Here is an 18,093-nt window from a genome sequence, read left to right as displayed (position 1 = left end):
ACTCGGAAGGCTTCAGTAGAAGCTGCTGGGAGTCCCAGCAGCTTCTACTGAAGCCAGTCCCCAACTCCGGGGACTTCCGGACGGGGACTTCGGGTGGCAGTATACGCCGTGAAGTTGTTTGCGGCCTGCCAGTAAACCCAAAGCAGAAGAAGAAGAAGTGACGTCAGCGGCTTCATTTGCCTAATCCTCCCCCAGGGACTCATTGTGGTGTGAACGCGATCTGCTTTAGTTCATCAGAACTAAAATAGTTCTCATGAACTGAGTTCTCGAGAACTATTGTTGGAAAAGAACTTGGTGTGAACGCCCTACTTGCCCTGGAGGTCAAACCTCCCCAATTAACCTTTAGCATTTAATTACTGGTTGGATCAGCACTTAATAACCTGCATCAGTGTGATGTGTCCACACACACACACACACACACACACACACACACACACACACACACACACACACACACACACACACACACACACACACACACACACACACACACACACACACACACACACACACACACACACACACACACACACACACACACACACACACACACACACACTTTCAGTGTTTGTGAGACATGGTCCTGAAATAGATCTATCAGGTATGTTATTAAAAGTCTTGGCAGCTCTTAAAACATGTTGAACCCCATCAACCCACCCCCGGGTGGAAAAAATGCATTATCTGCAGGAAACAGCTTCTGAGGGCTTCTGAATATTTAATAAACTATGAATGTTTTATATCGGGAAGAAACTCAGCTAACTGATGATTAGGGTTGCCAGAAACTGACCATGATCAAAATCGATTATTCTGCAGCCCTGGCGAATAATAATCGATTATTCCCAAAAAAACTCAGACAAAAGGAATTCCGTTGTTTGTTTCATTTAACTTCCTTTGGACTTGTAAGTTTGAAGTAGTTCCACGAGGAGGAACTCTTTTTACCTGCCGCTTTGTTCATCTTTAGTCGCACGTGTGAGGGAGAGGGGGGGTGGGGGCGGTGTGTAGCGTGCTGCAGCAGCAGTCTGCTCTGCACGCAGGCTTCCTCCAAGTTTACAGTAAAACAAACTGGTGGTGTGACCAATGGCCATTTACAATTATTAATACTATTACTATTATTAGCATTAGTCTATATTTTGGTTGAAACTAAGCCAGAAAAAAAAAACATAAATAATAATAAAAAAATATATAAATAAAATCGATTTAAAAAAATAATATTCGATTATGGAGACTGTAACGAATATTCGAATAATCGAATAATCACTGGCATCCCTACTGATGATATGAACCATTTTTAGCAAAAAAACACACGAGTAACGCTGAGCCTCTGAATCTGCCTCGAGTGAAAAAATCTTAATGCCGTTATTACTAACTCTAGCTACACTGATCGATATACTAATTGGAACTGCACAAACAAGCTTAGATAACATCCTGAGAGTCCACAGATTCTAGAAATATAAGGATCATCACTGAGCGATCAGAACTCGTGACAGGGGAAGCAAATACAGACAACACACAACGTAGCTTTAGGTAGCAAAACACGGAGATATGCTCACCTTAGTTTAGGGAGACCAGATGTTCCCGTTTGTATTGGCCTGTCCCCGGTTGAAACTGTCCCCGGAAATTTCCCCGTTTTTTAATATACGTTAAAAACACATAGCAAGGTGAAATAAAACGTTTCATGTCAGGAAACGCTGGGTAAACAGACTGTGGTCAAGCCAGCCCCCACTTCGGAAAACAGTCAAGCCAGCCCGCACGTTGTATTGCGATGCGCGAATAGATAGATAGAGGCCTGTAAAAACTGCCTTCAAAATAAAAGCGTTTACTCGGTCAATAACAAATATGTGACCTGCTCAATCGAAATCAGTCGCATTGACCCGAGGACACATTTTGAGTTGTATACACTGCTGGAAAGAGGAGATTTCTAGCTTTCTAATGATATCAGGATTGTTTTTGTACTCCAAATATTAAGCAACATATGTCACATTATATAATGACTGTCACGAGTCATCATTTTGAGAAAAAGCTCTTCAAAGTTTTCTCTTCTCTGGAATCCATCGATCTGATTGATTATTAGAGGAGCAAATTATCAAAATACTACGGAGGGAAGATATTTTCGTTTGGATTACTGGTCTGGGGGAACCTCGTGAGTGTGTGTGTGCGTGTGTATACATGTGTGTGTGTTTGTGTAATTTTGCGTTTGTGTGTATTACGTTTGTTTCCCTCACTGTAAAACGTAATAAGTTGTGGTAACTTAGAAAAAGTATGCAAACTCGTTGCCTCACAATAAGTAAGTTAAGTTAACTTAGAATGGTGAGTATGAACAACTTGTGTATTCTAAGTGTGCTTGAATTAATTTTTAGAAGTACAGCTGACACAAACCTTTTAAGTTATGTAAACTTATGTAAACTAAGTTATGTAAACTTATGTAAACTAAGTTATGTAAACTTAAAAGGCATGCTTTGCATTAACCTATTTTTTGTATTTGTGTGAACTCAATGAACAAATTAAACCCTACTTAAATATACAAATCACCAGAACTTAACCCTTTTAAATCCTACTAACTCGTAATTTCTAAGGTTTACTATTAAATTAAACAAACTAATTCCTGCTAACTAAGATAATTGTACTACAACAAATCTCTAAACACGTTGTGTAAACTCCAACAATCTCCAAAAATAATGCATTAAAAACACAAATTGATTCAATTGCAATATAACATTTATTTTCAAGTGCCAACAAACAGTGCTTTTTAAGTACTCAAAACCCTTATCTTAATAAAAACATCAGTGCACAACACACAAATTGTAAAAATAAAACATCTATAATGACCACAATGAAGAAGAGTTCACAGACAATTAACAGAGTTATAACAGTTTCCCCAGAGTAACACACTTTTGTCATAACATTTAACTGTGCCAAGTTCTCTCTAATAGCTGATGACTATCTTGACTAAGGTCTAATCCAGTAGAGCGTTGCTCAAAGTTAACAGTTGAGAGAGCTTTGGTTCCCAGTCCAAGCATCAATCTTTGAACGAACATCAGAGTATTTGCCATGCATTTTGGGTAATCTAAATGCAAAGCATATATCAGGCCAAATAACAGGCAAACTGCCTGTGGAAAGTGTTTGATCTTTTCCATCACAATACCTCCCTCAAGCACAATGTCAGTGGAGATGGGTTCAAGGCGGATTGAGCTTGGACCCTCCTGAGGACTGTCTTCGCTGAGAACAGTCAGCACACCAACAGTGACGGATGATAGGGCCTCATCTCTCGTTGTATCCTGCAAAGAAAAACACGTTATTTAGACTATCATCGCTACCTATTAGAGTTGGTATTCCTATGAAAACATTCATGTCGCATTTGCATTAAAGTATTTTGCTAAAAAATGGAGCTCAAGTACACACTCAAACGGCGTTGTAACATTATATCCCAAAAGGTGCTGTAAATGTGGTATGAGGAAACTAATGCTATGGATGCACATACAGCTAGGCACATACATTTATTTTACACCTCATTTCTAATCTAGACTCCTGGTCATGGAATTTAGTGTGCACTATTTTGAACACACCAAATTAAATGTTTTGGTTCCAAGTTTGTGTAAATAGGGGATATGACTTTTCAATAAATACAAACCAAACAGTTTTTTTGTTTTCAAGTACTTACAAAGCATGTCTTGAAGAAATCCTTGGAGTCGTCTCCAAGAACAATCGCAATGCCTTTGAGGACAACAGAGCGCTGTTCAGTCACGTCTGGTTTCTAATTATAGAGATAAAGAAGATACAGATGAGATCAAATGACAAACTCACAAGATGAAACATGTTGGCCTTTTCCATCTTTTTGAGGGGTTGTTTTAATTATTTTAGAAGGCTTTTGAAGTAGTACCACATCGTCATCAATGTATGTGACAACAAGTTGCTAAGTTATATTACTTACCACCCAGTTGATGCTCTGCGTCAAATTGTTCAGTTTCTGTCCAACCGATCATTTTTTTGACTTGAACAGTTGGATAAAACGTGGGGTGTGCTGGTCCAGAGCCTCAAAGAAGTCTGCCTCGAGGTTCCGACTGGTAATCTGATTACATTCGGCAAATACCTGAAAAAGTAGAGAAGGGGGTGGGGTAGGAGATGGAAAACCAGCACATTGGGAAGACATTAGTTTAAATCATAACAATTGTGCAATCAGGCAACCGCTATGGCTTAGATAGAAAGGCAGGTACACCTATAGCCCACAACAATATACTGAGATTTCAGGCCTCTATAATTAATATAATATTGTTTGATTTATTGCCGCAACGTTTTGTTTACTAATTGATTAGTCGATCAAAAAATTAGAACAATAATATTTGCCAAATTTTATGATAATGAAAAATGAGCAGAACTTACAGGTCCACTGCATCGAAGGTTTTTGATCTGCTTGGCAAATCTGAAAATCAAGAGCGACAAACCAATAAAAATAATCAAACATCACGTATACAACAATTTTGAAACTACAGTGCTGTATTTACCTGATTTAGAATGCAAAACGTGTATTATGAAACAAGTGAAAGTGAGAAGAGGACTAAATTGCATCCATTCTATTGTTGTGATCAAATTCTAGTGATGTTAAAGGTCATATCCCCTGACATGCATGGCCATCTCCACAGATCATAATTCCATTGTTGAGGTATACTAAAATAGATTTATATTGTGCAATGTTCCAAACTCACATTGGTTTCTCATCCAGCATCTACGTGTATTCACTGAATTTCACTCTGTCCTAAACGCCTTGTTGGAGCTCCCCCCCCCCTCCCTGTGAGCCCAGTATGCTCTGATTGGTCGGGACGTTGAGAGGCTCCCAGCTGCAGTCTGAGCTGCAGTGTGCGCTCCGTGGCGGTGTGGTTTTCTGATTGGCGATACACAGCCAAACTCATCCTGACCACACAAACACTCACAGCCGAAGTAAAAACAATAAGTGTGGCTTGATATTGAGTAAGAAAAAGGTTGATAAACGCTGTGAGATCCCAACTCGTCTGCCAGCGCTCACGGAGCTCTATGCACGTCAAGGCCCTGGGTGAGGCAACTGGGTGTTCACACGTCATAACGGCCAGGAAGAAAACAATGGAAAATTAGAAATCTCCAACGAGGCGTTCTGGGGCAGGCAGCAAAGACAGATATTTTCTGTGTTAAGAGTGTTACTCCCTACAGGGTGTACTTTGAGGTTTTGTGACTCTGCAGACCGTTCATATGCAGAAGCTACAGAACACAAGGGGATGGGTCAGAACCAGAAAAGCATGTCATGGGACCTTTAACATAAAACTCTTACGCCGCTGCTCATAGAAAAAATACAAACGATCAGAGAGGAATTGTGTAGTGTGTGTAAAAATACCTTTTACTGCTGTGATCATGGAATGTACGGAGTTGCCACCATCTGTTAAAGCCTGAATGGGGAAGAATAAAACAATTGAAAGCAGATATTTCTAACAAAAACATAGACATTTAATCGATTATAGCAAAGATTGCAAACATGACAAATCATCACCACATTTTTTGAATATGACATAGCCTTTAAATCACAAAGACCATATTACAACCATCAAATACATATTATTCAACTGAGTATGCCAGCCAACATCTTCACTATTATAACAGATTATGGTTACATTGAATGTAAACACTATACTCTTTTTAAATGTAGACTAATATCAGTTAGCTTTTATGCTATGCTAATTTAAATCAAGTTTCACCAAATGCACTTTAAACATATGCAGGAGTGAAATAACCATTTCAGTTGGTACCTCCATATGATTATTGTAAAATAAATTATTAAAAGGTAATAGCCTACTATTACTGTGTAATACATGATTCAACTATCACACATTGTTTGGGATTTTTTGTTTTTGTTGACAATTTCAGGAGATATATTTTATATTTGAAAATTGAAATCCATTAATCTGATGCACTTTGAGAGCAACATAAATAAGATATAAATAGTCTGTGCTCCTGTAACAATTGTGTGCATTGGTAAACAATTAAAATAGAAAGAAACTGATTGTATAATTATCAACAGTGACTTCAGACGGCAAGAACGTTACATCTACACCACGTTGGAACCTGACAACCCCCGCCACTCCCTGTTGTGGCGAATTGTAACGCCCACAGACACAGCCGACAGACACATTTACACTCCAGCTGTTTCCCTGCAAAAAGAACGAGTCGCGGTGAAGTAATGCCCGGTGAAAGGCCAAGCCAGCCCCGCGGAGCTTGAGGTTGCACCCGCAGTCTCCACCTAGGCACGGCCGCCCGTACCGGAAGGGTCTCTCCGCCAGCTCCGCAGTGACGGCTTGCAGCACCGCGGAGCTGGCGGAGGGACCCGCAGTCTGCACCTAGCGGGAGAGTCCCTCCTCAAGCTCCCGATCCCGCACCGCAACCCACTTGGAGTATATACTGATTGGCGCTCACACGTTGTAGGTTTGTTGTAGGTTAATATATAAAACTGAACACAGCCACAAGTCACGGCATTAGGCTAAAACACTGACATTAATAATGAAGTTACTCACGTGCTAGTCTTTGTTCAATGCGTTCTAAACAGAACCTCAACTCATACAAAAAGTACTTAAAAACGTTTATGCAGATAAATCAAGTCAGCCCTCGTCAAGGCTGGATTAGTACCTCCAGGGGCCCCTGGGCACTGAGCGCTCATGCCCCCCCCCCCCCCCCAACCAGTGGCGGACTGGGGGGAAAAAGTGGCCCAGGGTTTAATTGACAGACAGGCCCACTTAATGCGCGGCATATTATATATTTTTTCAATTTCGAGCGGCCCTCCGGCCCACGAACAGCACCGGCCCACCGGGAAAACTCCCCGTATTCCCGATGGCCAGTCCACAAAATGTGACATGAGTGAGGGTGGGGATGTGATTCGGCTATACACTGCCGCCGCGTAGTAATAAAGTTGAGCGCATACATAGTGAGACGGTTTAGAAAATATATTAATTTGACCCCATACAGATGTAGCACCTAATTTCAGACTCCAGCTTACAGATTCCTGCCTACGACCTGCCTAAAACCAGTATAGAGGAATGTTAAGCCCTCCCACTATTTTCCAAGAGGGCGTTGCCAGATTTTCAATTTCAAATTTTAACCAGGAGATGGCGCTTCATTCACAAATACAGAAAGACAAGTTTCATGGACTTTCAGTTCTGTTTTGAAGAGCATTTGAACACATCAATATTTTAGGTCAACTAAAGTATATCTAATCTTGTAATTCAATAATATATAGTATTTATATATTAAATAATCATCATAATGTAAATGTTTACATTACACTTCTTTATTTGTTACGCTCATACTTTTACCTTTACAATCGTTTGCTTTAATATGCAGTATATTTTTTGTATATTTTTGTGTTTGCTTCCTCCTGCTCCCTTTCGGACACATACTGTATGATTTATTATTATTATTAATATGAAGATATTATTAAGATAAGATAAGATAAGATGTTACTTTATTGATTGAACATTTTAGTTTAGAATGTGCTGTCCCACGGTAATTCAGAAGGCTCACAGGTCACATTCCGTCCATTATTTAAAACAATAGGTGCTTTCACACCGTCTACAGTTTGATTTGTATATAGGGAGCTCTGTGGCTGAATGGCCAGCGATTAGGTGTTGCGCATTTATCATAGGTGATCAGAGTTAACTGCCTGCCGTCAGATTTCATTTAAAAACAGATCTGATTTTAAGACTATTTCTGCGCTCATAAAGAATGATAAGAATAAGAATAATGCATATTGAACTGGTTTCATTAATTAGTGAGTTTATTTAACACTAGAACTGCCACTCGGGTCAATTTGTGTGATGTGTGTTGTGTGTGTGCAATGTAACTTTTTTTCAATCAAATATTAAAGTCTCCCAGTCCGTGAATTTTCCTGAAAGTGTGTTATGTAGCACCCTATGTTGTTAAAAATTGCATTCTAATAAAGGGATTTGACGGTTTTAGTTAGGCCTGTACAAAAACCTCTGGCGGTTCTAGTGTTAAGGTAATTAGGTACAGTAGAAGCCCTTTTTTATCAGTAACGAATTTAGCAGTTGAACATAAAAGTCAACTAACTGAGGGTCACTTGCAATGACAGTGTTGTGTCTAACTGTAAGCTTGTCACTCAGAGTAACCTACAGTTAATTTAGCTGCTGGAGAAGAAAGATCAGGGGGGGAGGGGGGGAGAGAGCTGTGGTTGATAGGCCATTAGTTGTGTAAATACACAGCTGAGAGCTGCCGTTTCATTCAGACTGTTTAAAAAACGGTAACAACAGACTATTTTTCTTAGCGGATGCATGTCAATCTAAATCAATACAAATATTCTTTAAATCAATAAAAACCTTTTCTAAATCCATAAAAGCATTTCAATTAATATTGGGAGTCATGTCGTTACTTTGTTGAGAATGTGGCCATGTAATAAGCGGGATAATTTGCAGCGACTTGTTCCTTATGGGGAAAATAACACTCTTCATGCTGATCAAGATCCCTCCGCTACGCTTTGGGATCCTGATCTGCCGACGAGGCTCAATTAAAATATAAATATTTTTTGTGAATTACTGAGTTTAGGAACGTTAATAACGTTTTAATGAAATTGAATACAGTATATTCATATTTGTCAGTGATTTAATGTCAATTCTGTGTGTGTGTGTGTGTGTGTGTGTGTGTGTGTGTGTGTGTGTGTGTGTGTGTGTGTGTGTGTGTGTGTGTGTGTGTGTGTGTGTGTGTGTGTGTGTGTGTGTGTGTGTGTGTGTGTGTGTGTGTGTGTGTGTGTGTGTGTGTGTGTGTGTTTAAAACACTTTCATGAAGTGAAGGAGGTTTTCCTTCTATAAAACAGCTGTGGGCAAAAGTGAGTGTCACAGACATGAATTCATAGATCAAGGCAGACTGATGCACACACTCTCCTGTCATGGCAATATTATTTAAAGGTCACATGTCATGGCCATTTCCACTGATCATAATTCCATTGTTGAGGAATACAAAAATAGAAAAATACTGTGCAATTTTCCAAACTCACATTGGTTTCGCATACAGCATCTCTGTAAAGTATGTGAATTCAGCAGTATTCACTTTCTCCACTAAACGACTCGCTGCAGCTCCCCCCCCCCCTCCGTGATTTGCTTGTTTAGCGATACACAGCCAAACACAGCCAAACCCAACCTGAACACACACAAAGTCACAGTCGAAATAAAAACAATAAGTGTGGCTTGATATTTAGTAAGAAAAAGGTTTATAGGTTGATAAACGCCGTGAGAATGGGTCTGCAGAGAGAATTTCGCGCGATCCTGTCTGTTATCAGCCTGCAGCAGGGAGCAGAAATGTGTGTGTGTGGATTGGTCAATTTGGACCAATCAGCGGGGGCTTAACGTAACGTCTCCGCGGACGTAACGTAACGGCTCCACGGATTGGCCCATTTAGTTCCGGGTACGTGCTTTCCTAAGCACTTACACGGAAGAATCAAATGGATGATGACGTCATGATGACGTTTCACCAACGAGGCGTTTTGGGGAGGTATTTTCTGTTTTAGAGTTTTACTCGCTACAGGGTGTACTTTGAGGGTTTTGACTCTGCACACCGTTTACATGCAGAAAAACCTTCATAACAAACAAGGGGACGGGTAATATCCGGAAAAGCATGACATGTGACCTTTAAGGAATCGTTGAGCTAGCTAGCTAGCATACATTGTCACTATCTGCTAACGTTAGCTTTAGCCTTCTATTTCTAATCGTTTTTTTCATAGGCTATAAACAGAGGTGGTATAAGTATATATATATATTGTACTTGAGTAAAAGTAGAAGCACTCAGATATTGTACTAGAATAAAAGTAGAAGGACTCAGATCTTGTAATAGAGTAAAAGTAGAAGTACTCAGGTCTTGTACTAGAGTAAAAGTAGAAGCACTCAGATATTGTACTAGAGTAAAAGTAGAAGTACTCAGATCTTGTACTTGAGTAAAAGTAGAAGTACTCAGATCTTGTACTTGAGTAAAAGTAATAGTACCAGAGTGTAGGAATACTCTGTTACAGTAAAAGTCCTGCATTCAAAATGTTCCTCAAGTAAAAGTAGAAAAGTATTATCATCAAAATATAGTGAAAGTAGCGACAGTAAAAGTAGTCATTGTGCAGATTGATCCATTTCAGAATAATAGATATGATATGTTTTATAATGATTGATCATGAAAGTGTTCTCAAAGCTGGTAAAGGTGCAGCTAGTTTGAATGACTTTGTATACTGCAGGGTAGCTTGTGGATTTGCTCCAGGTGGAACTAAAGTCTGATTTAACACTTGATTATATTTCACATCATTCATCCACATCTGTGAAGTAACTAAAGGTATTAAATACATGTAGGGGAGTAGAAGTACACCATGTTCCTCTGAACTGTAGTGGAGTAGAAGAACAAAGTAGCAAAACATTGACATACTTAAATAAAGTACAAGTATCTCAAAATTGTGCCCAAGTATAGTACTTGTTGAGTTTATGAACTTAGTTACTTTACACCATGTGGCTATAAAGATAGAAAGAGTAAGCCTTGCACAGAGGCATGAAAATACATTTTCAAAATGCTCAACAGTGCTGCCAAAATTATAAACTGACTGCTACACAATTAAAATAAATGCTTTAATATATTTCTATTAGATGTGACTCTTTGGCGTTTCTGTTATTATTAACACTGCTGCTTTACTTGTTCTGACTGCTAAAATCCTCTGTTATTCCTCATTTTAAAGCCGATATTCCGTGGGGTGGGGGAGCCGGGGGCTCGGATCCTTTTTCATACCTGTTGAGTTTGCATCCCTGTATGTTAAAAAGCCTCAGTCACCTTAATTCATGTAATAAAAACATCTCAGGTCAGTAACACTCAAAGCTAAATGTGCAATACCATGTTCAGCTATGTTACTATTTATAATGTTATTGTTGTTACATCAGAAGATGTACATATTGAAATGATTTCTTAACTTACAGTAGGCTATTTTTTACAATGTGTGTTGGAAGGATTTATTACATTACTATGAATATTGTCATTGTTGAAGGCTTTTAGAGAAGGGTGAACTATAAGCCTGAATTACATAACATTTTATCCCTGAAAAAACATAAAAGCCACAATAAATAAATCACAATTATTCTAGTTATTTTTACCTCCCGTATTGCTTTCAACCCACCAGCTTTTATGGTGTTGTTACGTCACTAACTGTAAGCTTGTCACATACAGTATATGGTCACTCAGAGTAACCTACAGTTAATTTAGCTGCTGGAGAAGAAAGATCAGGGGGGGAGGGGGGAGAGAGCTGCCGTTTCATTCAGACTGTTTAAAAAACGGTAACAACGGACTATTTTTCTTAGCGGATGCATGTCAATTTAAATCAATTCATACAACTATTTTTTAAATGAATAAAATGTTTTCTAAATCCATAAAAGCATTTCAATTAATATTGGGAGTCATGTCGTTACTTTGTTGAGAATGTGGCCATGTAATAAGTGGGATAATTTGCAGCGACTTGTTCCTTATGGGGAAAATAACACCCTTCATGCAGATCAGGATCCCTCCGCTACGCTTTGGGATCCTGATCTGCCTACGAGGCTCCATTAAAATATAAATATTTTAGTGAATTACTGAGTTTAGGCACGTTAATAACGTTTTAATGAAGTTGAATACAGTATATTCATATGTGTCAGTGATTTCATGTCAATTCGGCAAATATAAACATAAATGATCGTGGTGAAGATGATGATTAAATTAGGATTAAAAATCGAGAGCCGGGCTGCATTTCCTCCCGTTCATTTTTTTCGACTAAACAACATTATTTTGTTAAATAACAACATGGTGATGTTTTGTAAATGATTACATGTCTCTTATTTAGCACAGAGATGATATCCGTGACATATGGATCTTAACAAAGTTCCGCTGTACATCCAGCGTACTGTATCTGACTTTATTTCACATGAGCTCCAGTGTGGAACCCCACTGCACCCCCTGGTGGATCAATGATCCATTGCAGCTGGCTTCATTATAATTACATTTATTTATCACGGGGGAGGTTTCAAGTCAAGCTGGAGGTTTTCCCTTGAGCGAGGGCAGATCACATACCAATCACGGCCCTCACGTTTCAAACTGTCTCAAATGAAGCGCTACATCTGTAGAAAAGCTGTGTTATTTATGGCGAAGAGTGAGTGTCATTTAAAACAATGTGTAATGAGTGAGGTTGTCACTGAGGGCCCTCTTAGCTCAAGGGCCCCTGGGCACTTGCCCAGGTTGCCCATATGGTTAATCCGGCCTTGGCCCTCGTCTATCTCCGTATATTAAATATTGACACTGCAACACGATTTCGCCACATTATGTTTGCAATAGTTAAGATAGCATTAGCTAACATTAGCTAACGTTAGCTAATGTTATCTTAACTAGCAAGCATATAAACCTTGAGATTAAATACAACAAGACAGCAAAACGGTTGGGATGTTAATATGTACTCACCAAAGCAGTGTGCTAAGCACAAGATTCACTGTAGTGCGACAATGACAATGACCATAGCGGCTAGCAGCCATTGGGGAAACGTCCATCTGCTGCAGGGCATGTTCGTAAATGTTCCAGAAAGTTCCAGAAAGTAACTTTGAGCGCCAAGTGGTAAAGGAGTGATCTGCGCATGTCCTAATGTTGAAAAAAACAAAACATTTCAACTAACTTAGTTTTTCTAAATTAGCTCACATCAATTACATTGAATTGAATTAGTTAGTTTTTTCGACCCCGCATTACAGCTTAATTATTTAAACTGAGTGTTAATAACAAGTTAATAAAAAATAAGTAAGGCTTACTTATTCATTCTTATTTAACACGATGTTAGGTTTTACAGTTTGGGGAAAACCCTCACGAGAAACACCGGCTGTTGTTATGCCTGCTGTGACGTTAAATTACTCCGTTCTCCGCTTGTGATTATGCTGTTACAAGCTTCAAAGTTGTATTTATAATCCGAATTTGCAGAAACAAGTTTAATATTCTGAAAGCCAAGACTTTGTTTAATTGAAATCAGATGAAAACAAACTGTAACGGACCCTGCCGTGTTATTTATGATTACTCTACGCTTACATTCATAATGTCAGCCGGAGGGAGGGGGGGCGGCGCTGCGGAAGAGCAGATTGCCTGTCATCTTCCCTTTACAAGCTTAAAGAATGTATTTATCGTGTGAGTTTGGAAATAAACGTTTCATATTCTGAAAGCCAAGACTTTGTTTGTTTAAAATAAAAAAAAACATCCGAACCCCGAAAAAATTGTTTTTTTACGCAAATCCATGGTTTATTTTGAAATGAGCCGTTGTGACTTCCGACTGATTTCGATAGAGCAGGTCACATACAGTATACCTAAAAAACACACCAAACATATTCATATATACTGGAGCTTAAATTAAGAAATATGTACTATATAATGTGATCAATAATAATTTAAAACAAACTACGTATAACTACCACATTATAACTGAGTGAATGTAAAATGTAAGGATACAGTTATGAAGACATATCTGACATTTCCACTGGGTGACTAATTTCAATTGATGTTGACACAATCTGACAACACTCCTAAAATAACATTACTTTCTGAAGCACAATTTAAAATGTATGCTGTTTAAAATCTCAAATTAGATCTATTGTCCATCTATATTTTGATTATTATTTAATGGAAACCGTCCATAATCAAAGAGTCATTCGAAGTCAATCAAATACTTATTTCACTTCAGGGTGATAGCAGGAGACCCCATCTAGTCAATCAGAGAAAATCAGGACAATCTGATGAAGAATTAAAAAATATATACTTTTTAAATCTCATATATGGGCTATCGTCCTTCTGTTTTTATACAAGAATACATAAAAAAACTGTGAAATTATCAAAGAGATATTTAACTCCAGGTTGATAGCAGGACACCCCATCTAGTCACTCAGAAAGAATCTGGACAATCTGATGTAGAGTTTCAAAATAAAAGAGCTTTGAAGTCTCATATATGAGCTATCGTCGTTCTGTTTGTATTCAACAGTTCAAATGTTCGAATTACATTAAACCAGAATTGTCTCCCTTTTTTCTTTAACAGTGAAGAAAATTGGATATGTTAAAGCGCAACTTCCAGGTTAAAGACACCTGTGAATAAATGCGTAGGAAAATGATGAATACACTAGATTTTCAAAAAAATATACAGAAATATACACTACAGTGACATATGGCGTCGTTTTTGTAAGAAATCTTCACTTCCGCAAAAAAAAGCCTCGGCACGTGACCTCCCGCATGTGACGTGACATGGGGGAAACAAGGGGGAGAGCGGCCGGTGTGCGGCCGGTGTAACATATTAATCAACATGGATCCCAATGCTAGTTTCGACACAGAAGACACAGAAGAAGTTGAACATGAATATTCAAATGCATATGACGGACCACAACCTTATAATTATGAGCCTGCTAGGCGTCCAAGAGACCAGGAGCAGCCAAGGATTAGAAGAAATAACGGCCATCGGAGAGAAATTGAGCTGTGGCGTGAGGAGAACCAGTGGAGAACTGGGCAGCTATCTTGTTGAGTGACCGGCGTTAGCTACAGAATGTTAGCTAACGTCACATCACAACATTGTGAAGTTAGCTATCATATATCAGGCTATAACTAACGTAGCATTGATAATATAGTAACGTTACTGGCAGGACTGTTGATACTGATCCATAACAGAAACTAATGCGCAAGTATCAGCCGTATCTCGCGTTACCTAATGCAACTCCACACTACGGTGCTGTGTACCGGAGGAGGGACGCGAGATACGGCTGATACTTGACGATCTGGCGGAGAAAGGTTGTGGAGCCTCCGTTGATATGCCGTTGCAAATGGCTTGATGGAAAGCAGGTGTGTAGTCGGGGAGGGTGCACAGCTGATTGCAGCAGGTGAGTGCTGGAGGTTGAGCCGGGAGGCAGGAGTGACAGCCACCACGCACACACAAACAACACAGACAGGGGGAAACAAACAAACACAAAGGAGCCGACTGGAGCAGTACAGCCACCCACCACAGCGTTACCTAATGCAACTCCACACTACGTCTTACGGTGCCGTGTACCGGAGGGGAGAGAGAGAGAGCAGCGAAGGGCGGGGAGAGAGAAGTAATACTTTTTCCTGATAAAGCTGTGGAGAGTATGTGCTGCAGGGAGGTGGATGCACAACGAACCCAGGAATGAACGCTAGCTCCGGTCCTTTTTACTGTGGACTCGATGTCCTGACAGGCTGGTATTTGTGCAACCTGCACAAACACAATACTGCACCATGATTACAAATGGTGAAATACAATGTAAAACTACCGAAAAATACCAGCTCACTAAAACACAACCGCTCAACGCAACTACTAACTATACCCACGGTCAGAGAGCGGAGATGTTTACCCTTTGTGATGTAATATGACGCGTTTGACGTATGACCTTAAAAAAAAGCCATTTTTAAGAGCAGAGCTCAAAATTGCTCCTTTCCCTCTGAATTTCTGCCCTTATGTCTCGTAAAACATATCAAATCCTACATTCACTTTTTTAATTGTAATTTTCAAGCAAGTTTAAGCATAAATGTAGAAAAAAAAAAAACCTGCAAGATGCTCTTTAATGATATATTGACCGCAAAACTCAAAATGTCCCCAGTTTTAATTTTGAAAATCTGGTCACCTTACCTTAGCTGTTATTCTGATCAAAAGTCGTGTTCAATGGCATTAAAACGAGAAAAAACGCGGCTGAAGGTTAATCCATAGGTTAATCATATGTGTCTGTCTCTTTGAATTTTTTTTTATTGATGATCCATAATTCCATTTTATGCAAACATCGGAGAAACATTCTTTGCTGCTAATGGTAGCCACCAGAGGTTAGCGCAGCTTCCGGTTTTTCTACGCGTCACTCTCACTCCTTATTTGGTAACCTGTGTATGTGGAACTTTCCCTTGATTCCATTGGCTCTGACGGTTAAAAAGAGATGTCAATCATCAAAATCGACCAAGGGGGGCCAAAGATATGGAAAATCCACCCAAATGACCCCAGACTTGGGTTTTTTTGTGCTAAATCTCTCTAAAAATGTCAAATATCACTTGTTTTGCATCAATCTTGATACAGGGTACTTATATGTTGAACTTTGGATTCCTAAAGCTTTTAGTCTACTAACCCATCATCCAAGGGTAGTTTTCACTATAAGTAAAAAATAATCTTTTGGACGGAGACTATAATTTACAGTTTTTTACTATGTTCAATCGGAATTTTCTTTAAAATAATTTTTTTTTATATTGATTCTGACTTTTCTACATCCAACTCACAGGTTTAACATTACTTTGAGAAAAAAGATGATTAATTTAACCCTTTTAGAAGTGTAGTTATTTGTTCTGGAAAATGTCATTTCTCAAGTGGGACACCGGCGGAATTCCTGGCATCCTGCTCATGGCGGGAACACACTATGTCCCGTGGACTGTGGAATGCCTTGGTTCTTCTCTGAAGGAGAGATGGGGGCCAGATAAGGTGCAGAGTGGATATCTCTGACTGTACCATGGATTCATAAACCAGACACTGACTGTTACTGGTGGATGAATTAAAGCATTAAAGACAGGGACAAACAACATGAAGAGTTTTGATTGATATGTGGAACTGCAGGGTTGTATAAAGGATTAACAGTTTGTTTATTCTAATCATTGCTGTGTGAATGTGTTGCAGTCACACAGAGGAACAGGTAATGCAGAAGATTCAAAATATAGTTAAAGTAGCCAACATTTTCGTTGTGCAGATTGGTCCATTTCAGAATAATATCTATGATATGTTTTATAATGATTGATCATGAAAGTGTTCTCAAAGCTGGTAAAGGTGCAGCTAGTTTGAATGACTTTGTATACTGCAGGGTAGCTTGTGAATTTACTCCAGGTGGAACTAAAGTCTGATTTAACACTTGATTATATTTCACATCATTCATCCACATCTGTAAAGTAACTAACGGTTTTAAATAAATGTAATGGAGTAATAGTACACCATTTACCTCTGAATTGTAGTGGAGGAGAAGTAAAAGTAGCAAAACATTAAAATACTCAAGTAAAGTGCAAGTCTCTAAATGTAATTAGCTACTTTACACCAACGTCACTCAGTGTGTATTGGCTGACTGAGGCATTTAGTTCATTTTTTTTTTTGCTTAGCAGAGGGTCATGATTAGTAAAACATGTGAGTCCATGTGATGTTGGGGGGGTAACAGGGAAGTGAGTCAAACAGAGGGTAAACAGACCTGCAGCGTTCCATCAAACAGCCTCACCCCCCCCTCTGCACGAGGCCCCAACATGTAAACACCCACACTGCTGAGGAGTCAGATGCAACACACTACTTCATAATTAGTGATCTAAAGTAACTAAGTAGATTTACTCAAGTACTATACTCAAGTCAAATTTGAAAACGTTTTACACACCTGTATGCCAAACCTCTTATTTGTGATATATGTTTCAGACATGAGCAGTGAGACCCCGGTCCCTCTGTGGATGAGAGGCTTGGAGTGGAGGAGTTACACTGAGGGGGAGTGGCACCTCGGGGACAGCATGGAGGGACTCTCCCGCCCCCAGCGCAGGGTGAGTCAGTGCACCTATATAAATCCACTGCAAGAAATATTTACACATGAGGCAAAGGACTGCCAGTAAACACTCCATCTTTAACACATGTTATTATTTCTATGAACATTTCTATTGAAAACAATATATATTTAGCTCTGATTGTATTGCAACCATAATTATGTAGCACATAAAATGGGCAAAGTCTGCAGGGTGACCCTTGCCCCCCCCGCCCCATGCATCATAGACAGGTGTCTCATTTAGCGAGAATTAATGCCATAACTAAAGCAAGAAACCCAAATAACACAATTCAAAAAGTCTCCTTTCACTGCAGCCACATACATCATCTCTAGCAGAGATATTTACTTAATAAAATGACAAGAACATATAACAAATTATTATATTTCTGCTACAAACCATTGTGGAGTGTTTTCCTACACACTTCTTCGTTAAACTCTAGATCCACTCGGGCTTCCCCTTTTCAAAAGCACCGTTGCTTGTAAGTGTCCGGCAGTGCGTTGGTGTCTCGCTGCTGCCTTG

General features: G+C 39.2%; 1 protein-coding gene and 1 long non-coding RNA gene across 9 annotated transcripts in view; one reads left to right on the top strand and one right to left on the bottom strand.

Moving 5' to 3' along the window:
* The window catches only part of LOC307043619 (uncharacterized protein), an 84,434-nt gene that overhangs the window by 47,835 nt on the left and 18,506 nt on the right, over window positions 1–18,093 (top strand). For all 8 annotated transcript variants that reach the window (XR_013809417.1, XM_079688178.1, XM_079688179.1 and 5 more), the window contains one exon: window positions 17,456–17,574. Coding sequence is in view for 7 of the 8 variants with exons in the window: in XM_079688178.1 (XP_079544304.1) it covers window positions 17,456–17,574 (119 nt within the window). In the remaining variant the exon portion in view is untranslated. The remainder of the gene's footprint in view (window positions 1–17,455; window positions 17,575–18,093) is intronic.
* LOC307043621 lies at window positions 2,223–4,738 on the bottom strand. The gene is made up of 4 exons (XR_013809419.1): window positions 4,378–4,738; window positions 3,929–4,087; window positions 3,659–3,751; window positions 2,223–3,275 (listed from the first exon to the last, which is right to left on the bottom strand). It is a non-coding gene; the product is annotated as an uncharacterized lncRNA (long non-coding RNA).

Source organism: Notothenia rossii (assembly GCF_949606895.1).
Source record: "Notothenia rossii genome assembly, chromosome: 6".
Lineage (NCBI taxonomy): Eukaryota > Metazoa > Chordata > Actinopteri > Perciformes > Nototheniidae > Notothenia > Notothenia rossii.
Note: the sequence above shows the minus strand (reverse complement) of the source record. Positions and strands in the feature narration are given on the sequence as shown.